The sequence below is a fragment of the Antechinus flavipes genome, chromosome 2 (assembly GCF_016432865.1).
Source record: "Antechinus flavipes isolate AdamAnt ecotype Samford, QLD, Australia chromosome 2, AdamAnt_v2, whole genome shotgun sequence".
Lineage (NCBI taxonomy): Eukaryota > Metazoa > Chordata > Mammalia > Dasyuromorphia > Dasyuridae > Antechinus > Antechinus flavipes.
In genome coordinates, this window is record NC_067399.1 from 38249473 (window position 1) to 38260511 (window position 11039).

At 37.4% G+C, this 11039-nt stretch overlaps 1 protein-coding gene across 1 annotated transcript in view; it reads left to right on the forward strand.

Moving 5' to 3' along the window:
* LOC127546390 (zinc finger protein 566-like) overlaps positions 1-11039 on the forward strand; it is an 83817-nt gene that overhangs the window by 10437 nt on the left and 62341 nt on the right. The window contains exons 3-4 of the mRNA XM_051973523.1: positions 2696-2822; positions 3507-3602. Coding sequence (XP_051829483.1) covers positions 2696-2822; positions 3507-3602 — 223 coding nt within the window. The remainder of the gene's footprint in view (positions 1-2695; positions 2823-3506; positions 3603-11039) is intronic.

Sequence of the window (11039 nt, forward strand, 5' to 3'; positions counted from 1 at the left end):
AAGGCCATTTTAAAGAAGTCATGATAAAATAGACAACTAAGCAGTCATAACAGGTTCATAAGAAAAATGGAAAAAACAGCTGTCTTAGACCAAGTTTTTTTGCAGGCAGTTTGTTCAACAAAAGGATTTTCAACGTTTGATAAGAATAAAGAGAGAGTACCATAAGCATGGGAAAACATTTGTGCCTTAATATTAAAAAAAATATGATGGAAAGAACATAAATGTTTACTGCTCTGTGTTCTTCCTCTCCTATTATTACAAAATCTTTATGAGAAGCAACTCTTTATAAATTGAAGGTGGTTTCAAATATGGGTATTTGTAGGAAACAAGTAAACTTAAATTATCAATATTCAATAAAGAGGCACATCTTTCCTAATTCACAGTTAACTGAAGAACATGGGACACATAAGAAAGCACTTTACTTTTTGTTTGTTCATTAACCAAAATATCTTACCAGTTTTTATTCAGTGGAATGGTGCTTTGATTTTCCTTTTATAAGGAGGATTGCATACATTAAAATCATTCAAAATTGTTTGATAAATATCATTGGAAATAACTCTGTTCAGTGATGCTCTGATCCTAAATATTGTATGGATATTTGATAGTGGTCTTTGGCACTATGATGGAGACCCAGTATAGAGTCTAAGAAACTAGGTGTTGGCCAACACTGAACACTAGACCAAGATGAGGTTCATGATTTAGACATAAAGGGTGATACTATAAATAATTTAGGAGAATAAGGGATAGTCTAACTCTCAGATTTATGGAGAACAAAGGAATTTATTGGCAAAGAAGAGTTAGAGAGCATTGTGAAATATAAAGTGAATGATTTTGATTGTGATAAACTTAAAAACTTTTTGTGCAAACAAAAATACTGCAGCCCAGATCAGAAGGGAAGCAGTAAAATGGGAGAAATATTTCATGTGTAATGTTTTCTGATAAAGGCTTCATTTCTAAAATATGTAAAGAATTGATCAAATTTATAAGAATACAAGCCACTTCCCAATTGATTAATGGTCAAAGGGCATGAACAGTCATTTTTCAGACAAAGAAATTAAAGCCACGTCTATTTGTATGAAAAAAATATTCCAAATCATTATTGATTAGAGAAATGCAAGTTAAAAGAACTTTGAGGTACCATTTCATACCTCTCAGATTGAGTAAGATGAAATGAAATTAATCATAAATGTTGGAAGGGATGCGAGAAATCTGCAACACCAATATATTGATGGTGGAATAATGTGAACTGATCCAAACATTCTAAAGAGTAATTTTATAATTTGGCCCAAAGGTTATGAAAATGAGCTATCCTTTGACCCAGCACTGTCTATAACCCAAAGAGATCATCATAAATGGAAAATAAACCACATGTTCAGAAATGTTTGTAGCAGCCCTTTTTGTAATGTCAAAGAACTAGAAAATGAATGCCTGAATAAGTTGTGCTGTGAGTGTAATGGAATATTCCTGTTCAATGTGAAATGATGGAACAGGCTGATTTCAGAAAAGCCTGCAAAGCCTTACATAAGCTGATGTTAAATGAAATGAGTAGAACCAAGTGAGCATTGTAGACAGTAACAAGATTATGTGATGATCAACTGTGATGGACTTGGCTCTTTTCAACAGTGAGGTGATGGGGCAGTTCCAATAGACTTGTGATAAGGGAGCTGTCCACATCTGTTATGGGCCAGAACTTGAAACAAAGTGCTAAGTCACTAGAAGTGATAGAGACAATGCTTATGTACTTAGTTCACACCTTTAAGAGAGTTCACACATTAGTTCACACATTGGAGTTCACACCTCTAAGAAGCATATATAAGGAGGAGCCCACTAAAAGACAGGTCAACTAGAGACTTCGGGAGATTCACACATCAGAAACCCACAATCCCACTCTCAGAGGATGAGTCAAGAGTCATTCTAACTTCCACCTTTGTGCTGGCTGGAGGCTTTGGATTTGGTGAGGCTGAAGCTGCAAGAGACAAAGGATTAGTGGCAAGAGCTCTCGGAACCAAGGAGAGAGATAGGCCTCTAAGAAAGCTAACCAGGTTATTTTGAAGGAGATGATAAAGGATTGGACTTTTAACGGCTGCATTTGAGGTGATTATTACATTGAATTGAAACTAAAGCTGCCACCAGAAGCTCCCCAAGAAACCTGCACCAAGAGAACATTATATTTTAGAGAAGAGAACATTATACACATCGAGAAATAGAGAGGATTATGGGGATTGAATATGCACCTAGCATAGTATTTTCACCTTTTTTTGTGCATGGTTGTTTGCTTGTTTTGTTTTTTCTTTCTTGTTTTATCCCCCTTGTGTTCTGATTTTTCTTGTACAGCAAGATAAAGATAGAAATACATTTTTAAAAAAAAGAGAGAAATACATTTAGAAGAATTGTATCTGTTTAACCTATATTGGATTACTTGCTTTCCAGAAGAGGGGGAGGGGGGAAGAAAACTTGGAACAAAACATTTTGCAAGGGTGAATGTTAAAATTTCTTTGCATGCGTTCTGAAAAAGAAAAAGTAGTTATTTAAAAAGAAATAAAGAAAAGGAAAATTTAAAAAAACTAAATTTATTTCATTTTTTTGGGCAGTATTTTGAGAGCCAAATGTCTCCCTCCTTTCCTCCCCACCCTGTTATGTAGGTGATTTCTGAAGTCTCTTTTATTTCTGAAGCTAAGATCCTGTGATGTTTCAGGAATTATTAACATTCCAAGATGTTGCTGTGGAATTCACCCAAGAGGAATGGAGCTATTTGGATCCTGATCAGAAAGACATGTACAGGGACGTGATGCTGGAGAACTATGAGAACTTTGTCTCTCTTGGTAAGCCATCTTCTTTTCAGTCATTCACTCAGTATCAAATCTAAGCTGTGAATGAAAGTAAAGTTGCAAGAGTTAAAGGGCAAAGAGCAGGACATGGCAGAGTTGGGGGAGCATACCATGGTAACCTGTAGAGATGGCAGGGAGAGCATCATATGTAAGCCACTACAAGGTCAGAGAATTCCATCTGGCCATGGCTGTGGGGGGCTGAGGAGCTTGGCTGAATTTGAATTTGCCCGACAGGGAGGGAGAGTCACACAGATACTTTTCATACAGAGATGCATTGAAATATTAAAGAAATTTTTGAGCAGTTATTGCTCTTGCCAGGCAAAACGTCCTTCTTTATATAGTTGGAAATCAGCAGTTTCATTCTGCAGACCTGCAGGCTCTCCTTTCACATTCTCTGCTCAGCCAGGCTTCAGATTCTCCATAGAGCCCCAGGGCAGAGAAGGAAAGACTTCTCCCAACAGACTAGGAGAGGGTGAACATGACCCCATCTGTCCTGTGTCTGCACCAAAGGCTCTGTCCCTTCCCTCACATTTGCTGAGGGAAACTTCCTTCAGGGATTATTGATGCTTCTTCACTGGCATTTCCAGACATGTCCCTTTTCTGTAGAGAGAGACCAGTCCTGAGTTCTGAGATATCTCTTGTGTTCTCAGCACTTCCCACTTATTTCTCCTTGTGCAGGGCTTTCAGTAACTAAACCAAATGTGATTTCTTGGCTGGAGAGACCTGAAGTCTTCAGGCTATCAAGGGAAGAAGCCCCCAGATGCTCTTCTGAGGGTGAGTAATAACCAGGCGGGCAAGGGGTGTAATCCCCCAGGAGCTAGCCCTGGAATGAAGGAGCCTCAGGGTTCTGAGTTCCAGTCTATCCCCAGATATGTCCCAGCAGTGAGACCCCAGACAGATCCCTCAACCCTGTGGTTAACCCTAGAGAGAAACCCTATAAATGTAATGAATGTGGAAGAGCCTTCAGGTTTCTGGGAAGCTTTTATTCACATCAAAGAATTCATACTGGACAGAAGCCTTATAAATGTAATCAATGTGGAAAAGTCTTCAGGCAGAAGGGAGGCCTTAATAGGTACAATAGACATGTCCTCTGTGACGATGTGGAGAAGGAAATGGCAAATTCCTCTGAGATATGAATCTCTGCCCAGAAATATAGGCAGAGACAGGACTCACTGCCAGCAGGAGCTTGGCTGAGTCATTCGATTGAATTACCTTGGAAATGTTGGGCCTGGGGCTCTCTTTCAAGGTCCATAGGCCTGAGGATTGGAGTTGCGGTTATCCATCCTGCATTCCTCCTTTAATCTCCTTTCATGTCAAGAAATGGTTTTCTACTAAATCTGTCCTCGTATTTCTCTCTAGTTTTAGGAAGACCTGCAATTCTTGTAGCCTTCTAACTATATGCTGGATCCTATCCTTTATTTCTTTGACTGTTTAGTCTTAAATTATTAGATTATTTTTTCTCTTTGAAGAGTCTTTTCTGAGAGATAAAGGTTAAAGAACTTTCAGGTTTAATTAAGTCTGACCTCTATTTTAAAAAATCAGACCATTGCTCCATCTTCTTTCCTATTTTATCTTCCTTCTCATTGGCCTCATTCTTTTCAAGGATCGTATAAAGATGCCATCTATAACTTCCATCCTCTTCCTACTTTACCTTTCCCACTTTGAATTGATGCTATCAGCCATTTCACTGATTCATGGGAAATTGTCTTTAAGGTCATTAGTAACTTTAATAATAACTATAATTAATATACTAGTGGCAGATTTACTAGTGTTTCACCACTGTTTGGAATTTTAAGATTTTAGATGTGAATTAAATTTAAATTTAAAATTTAGGACACGAAAGCAGGCTCTAAGGGTCTGATGTGTTACTGAATATAAAGAGACCAGCTTCCTAGTTAGCAGACCTGGATTCAGAGCCTGCTTCTAACACTTACTAAGTGTGACATTGGACTATTCAATTCACCCCTCAATGCTCCTTTTCTATGGAAGCCTTGAGTTTTGTCCATCACTTTGTGACCTTGTTTGGGGTTTTCTTGGTGGAGATCCTGAAATGGTCTACCACTTCCTTTTCCAGCTCATGAGACAGATGGGAAACTGAGGTCAACAAGATTAAGTGCCTTGACCAGGGTCTCTTAGCTAGAAAGGGGCTGAGAAGAAATTGAACTCAGGAAGATGAGTTTTCTTGACTGGAGGTTCAGCGGGGACACTTCGCTGTTTAATATTCTAGACAGTTCTCAAGCTGTAACTTTCATAGAAGATGGAAATCTGGTTTGATCTAGGGATTTTCTTCATAAAATCACAGTTTCAATTACTATGTCTTCAGTGTTAGCAGAGATCAACTTCAAATGTAATCATCTATAATTTTAGAATTACTGTTTTTCTCTCTGAAAATGTAAAAGTTTCTTTCCCGTCTCCTATTTTTGGGCTTCAGCTCCCTTTTGATCATGTTTCTTCTACCTTGTCCAAATCAGTCACTCTTCTTTATTGGAGAGGACTGAATCTGGAATTGAGTATAAACTAGTTTCTTCTCTCCATAACATTGTGCAATGCGTGCTGATGGTTTTTTGTGTTTCTTTTAGATTCCCCTGGTGAAAAAAGAGAATGTGAAATCAAGGAGTCAATTCCAAAACAATGTATTACTAGTAGAGAGAGACTCATAAAGGATGCTTTCTGGAATTGTAAATTGGGAGAAAATTGTAATCATGACACTGGATTAGAAAGACAGATAAACAACCTGGAAACACTGTCCATGAAGATAGTAGTTAAGCGCAGCAAAACTTCATGTAGCAGAGTTTCCGTGCTGAAGAACCTTTGTAAATTTAAAAAATACAAGAAGTTTTATAGTTACCACTCAGAACTTAATCATTACCATAGAGTGTGTTCTCAAGGAGAACCTCATAAAGATAGGAGAACTTTAAGTCCGAGGAGATATGTTTGTCATCATAAGAGAATTCCTACTAAAGAGAAACTTTGTAAATGTAATGAGTGTGGGAAAGTCTTCAACCTTAAGCAAACTTTTAATGGACACAAAAAAATCCATACTGCAGTAAAACCATATAAATGTAAAGAATGTGAAATAGCCTTCACATGTGAAAAATATTTTCATAGACATGAGAAAATTCAGACTGGAGAGAAATTCTATAAGTGTAAAGAATGTGGAAAAGCCTTCAATGACAAGGGATCTCTTAATAGACATGAGAAAATTCATCCTGGTGAAAAACCATATAAATGTAATGAATGTGGAAAGGCCTTTATACGGAATGATCACCTTAAAAGGCATAAGAAAATTCATACTGGAGAGAAACCCTATAAATGTAATGAATGTGGAAGAGCCTTCAGATTTCTGGGAAGCTTTTATTCACATCAAAGAATTCATACTGGACAGAAGCCTTATAAATGTAATGAATGTGGAAAAGTCTTCAGGCAGAAGGGAGGCCTTGTTTCACATCAGAGAATTCATACTGGAGAGAAACCCTATAAGTGTAATGAGTGTGAAAAAGCCTTTAGGGAGAAAGGAGGCCTTAATAGACATAAGAAAATTCATACTGGAGAGAAACCTTATAAATGTAATGAATGTGGAAAAGCCTTCAATGATAAGGGACATCTGAATAGACATAAGAAAACTCATACTAATAAGAAACTACAAATGTGATGAATGTTAAAAACCCTTAAAATGCACGAGAAACCTTAATTTCTGTAAGAGAATTTATATTGAAGAGAAACTCTTAACAAAGTAAGGAATGTGGAAAAATTTTTAGGTGGTAAAGAAAATTTAAAAGACATAAATTCATACTAGAGGGAAATCCTTTGAATGCACTGATGATGAAACAGACTATAATTGAAATCCAAAGTTTCAGTGTAATGAAATTCAGAAAACATTCTTGTACTTCTCAAACTTAAGACACATCAGAAAAAGTAAGAATGCTATGTTATGATCCACACTCAGTCCCCTCTCTCTGGGCATAGATGGCTCTCATCATCACAAGGTCATTGCAATTGACCTCACTGTTGAAGATCTACATCCATCAGAATTTATCTTCATATAATCTTGTTGCCATGTATAATGATCTTCTGCTTCTGCTCATTTCACTTAGTATCAGGTTATGTAAGTCCAACCTCTCTAAAATCATCCTGCTGATCATTTCTTACAGAACAATAATATTCCATAACATTCATAGACCATAATTTATTCATTCTCCAGCATATGGGCAATCCACTCAGTTTCCAGTTTCTAACCACTACAAAAAGGGCTGCTACAAATATAATTGCGTATGTGGGTCCCTTTCCATCCTTCAGTTCTCTTTGGGCTATAAGCCCAAAAAAATATAGTTCCAAATTACTCTCCAGAAAGGTTGGATTTGTTCACAATTCCATCAATAATGTGTCAGTCCCAGTTTTCACATATCACCTCCAACATTTGCCATTATCTTTTCTTGTCATCTCTTTTTGATGTTGTGCTTGCATTTTGTTTACTTATATATTTTCCTTTTTGATCTGATTTTTCTTGTGCAACAAGAGAATGGTATAAATGTGTTTATACATATTGGATTTAACATTTTAACATGTGTAACATACATGGATCCCATGCCATCTAGGGGAGAGGGTGGGGCAAAGTAGGAGAAAAGCTGAAACACAAGGCTGTACAGAGATCAATGTTAAAAAATTATTTGTGTGTATGTTTTGAAAATAAAAAGTTAAAAAAAATAAGATACATCAGTTAATTCACCCTAGAGGACAACAAAGTGCAAAAAGTGTGAGAAAGCTTTCAACCAGCAGGAAAAATTAATAGATTCAGTAGAACACATAATGGTTAGGAACTTTTTCAGTGTTATTTCTTCTATATGAAAATAGTTTTATGAATTCAATCAGCTATAATAGATTGGAAAGTTATCCAGGATCTGGAAGCTTCTATAATAAAGAATCACAGGGCCTGGAATACCATATTCCAGAAAGGAAAGGACCTGGGGGTACAACCAAAAAATAACTATCCAGCTAAACTGAGCATCTTCTTTAAGGAGAAGTGATGGAACTTCAATGAAATAAGAGACTTTCAATCATTTGTACTGAAAAAACCAGAACTAAACAGAAAATTTCATCTACAATCACAGGACTCAGGAGAAGCATAGAAAGGTAAATGGGGAAAATATATATTATTTAAAGATCAAACCCTTTTATATTCCTAAATGAGAAAACTATCTGCACTTCTTCAGAACTGTTATCTGTCACTGGGGCCTACTGAGGAAGTAGAACATGGACTGAGGGTGTGCTTGTGAATGGATTCTGATGTGATCAAGTCAAAGAAATAAACATTAAAGGGCTGTGTCCTGGAAAAAGAGGGAGGTGTGGCACAAGGGTCAATTAGAATACATGAAGAGGTACAACAGGCATATTAAAACTGAGGGAAAGAAAAGAGGGAGACATCCATTGTCTGAACCTTGATCTCATGAATTTTGCTTCTAAGAGGGAAAAATGTATTCAGTTGGATATAGAAATCTGTCTAACCCTATCCAGAAGTAGGAAAAAGGAAAAGAAAAGGGAGAAGCAGGAAAAAAGGTAGGACAGAAACACTAGGGGAAAAGGTAAGAGGAGGGGGAAAAGATGGACAGATGAAGAGATAGGGGATGGAGTGGGTTAAAAAACTCAGGGAAGGGGGAGGGGTGATAAAGTAGGTGAGTTAAAAAAAAAAAGACTAAAGGACAGAGTGGGTAGGGAAAGCAAAAGTATATACAGGGGAGAAAACAGGATGGAGAGATACACTGGCAATTGTAATTGTGAATGTGAGTGGGATGAACTCTCCCAATAAATAGAAGCAAATAGCAAAGTAGATTAAAAAGCAGAACCCTACAATATGTTAAGAAACACATCCAACACAGAGAAACACATACAGATTAAGAGTAAAAGGCTTGAATAGAATTTATTATTGTCCAACTGAAATAAAAAAAAAAAATTAGGGTAGCAATTCTGATCTCTGATGAAGCAAAAATAAGAATAGATAATATTAAAAGATAAGGAACGTACATTTTGATAAAGGGTACCATAAACAATGAAATAGTCAAAATAGTAAATCTATCTTATTCCTCCACTGTGAGAAGACAGACACAAATATATACATCCATACACACACTGTCTACCTTCCCCCTTCTCTCTCTCTTTCCCTGTCTTATCCGTTTCTTTCTCTTTGGGCAGAACTGGTGCTGCTGAAGATCAATATGGCACCAAGTCTCTTATTTTTTGGTATATCTGACACGGAGCAGCCATGAAAAGATATTTATCATAAATTACAAGTGCTTTTTTATGTGAGTACACAAGGGGAAAAATAAGTTCAGGGCAGCAATTTCTAATTTGACATACACATGTGACAAATTCACAAGCTCTTTTTCTTAGCCAAAATGGTACATTTATTTAGAAGAAATAGGCACCAGGAGTGATAAATGTGAAATTAATTTGGGAGTGTAATAAGGTTAACAAGGAAAGGACTTTAGAAGAAGCAATAAAAAAAAAAAAAAAAAAAGAAACATGACATGTGAATATACCACTGACTGGCAGATTAAATCCAAAGAAGAGTTTGGTGGACTAACCACAGTTAATTATACTTTGGAGAAAGACAGCATTAAAGGAAAAACCCGAGGAGAAGGGAGAAAAGAGAATACCTCAAAGCAGGCTTAATTTGGAAGCAAAGATCTTCATTATAAACACATCTTTTATAGGGGAACTATAATAGGAATTTTTAGGGGAGGAGGGGAAATAAAGGAGGGAACAGAGATGTGTACTGAGGTGTCAAGACTACCTAGAATATACTGAAGTAACAACTCCTGAGAAACCCTAGGGTCACCTGGCCTTGAGAGGGCCACAAAAAGTGCTGGTTGTCAGAGAATAACAATCTGTTCTTCAGTAAGCGAGTCCCATGATGGAAACTGCTTCATCTTTATCACTCCTCACTTGTACCTCTACCAGATTTTTCTTTTTCCTTTAAAACGGTCTCATTATTTCTGGCTCTTTGCTAAGGTTCCCTTGGAAATTAACGTGTTGTCAAGTAGCTTATGGAGAATAACTGAGGGTGCAGATTCTTTGGCCAAACCTGCAGCAATGACTTAGGGATCCTAATCTTGTTGGGGTGTCTTCTGCCTGAACATAACAAAGGTTGTCAGGGAAAGCCCTTAAAGTTGCTAATCAAGACAGTCTGGCCACTTTGTGGTTTCCTTAACTATGGCAACAAGACAGGGAAACTAAGTTCTCAGAATAAGAAATGAGTGTTTTATCATTTCCAAAGAAAGGGAGAGAATAAACTGGTTTCAGAATTCACAGCAGTTTTAATAACTACCTCTACTATTTGCTGACATCTCCCTTTCCATGCCTGCTAGAATTTCCCTACAGCTTATATAAAAGGGGAGAAAGGAGTTGGAGATAAAGAAAGAATACACCATGGAAAGGTGTATAAGTAAAAACTCCAGAGACTGCCACTGTAGACAGCTTCAACAAGATGAGAGGAGAGAAAAACTGGAAGAAATGTAACTGGAGAGAATAGTTCATTTCCCTCATTTTTTTTAGTTTGAATATGGGGGGCTTAGGGATAAGAAGGAAAAGTTATGAAAAATGAGAGGATTTTCAATTTGCAAGGGATTCAATTCAACAAATTCAATAAACATTTATTAAATCTCTGAGCCAAGCACAGTGCAAAAACTGGGAATATAAAAGAAAAAAAAGCCGCAACAGTTCTTGCACTCAAGGGACTTATTTATGGGGGGAATACCATAGACAAAAGGAAGATGAAAAGTAGGGGGGGAAGATAATTGTTGGGCCCTGAAACCTACCCCACCTATTTTCCATGACCTCTATAACACAATGCCTTGGCTAACAGTACAAACCAGAATTGGGTTGAGGCGCTGGGCGTCTATTCTGCTGACCAATGTGCACTAGGTGTTCCAGCAAGAGAAACAAGTCACAAACAGCCACGCATTGAGTATGTGCCAAGAACAGGGCAAGCATTCCCTTATATATATGGGACAAGGGATGAGGGAGAAGGAGAGACATCATGGGAGATATCATGAGCTGTACCAAATAAAGTGTGCCTGCTGCAACCTCCATTGGGTGTGGTGACTGACTACCTCATCCCATGTATCCCGAGACATCGGAAGAGTCCTTGAGGCGACTGGGTAAGAAAGGTACCACCTGATTAGGAGTAACCCAACAGGTAATGTGGTTTATGGCCTG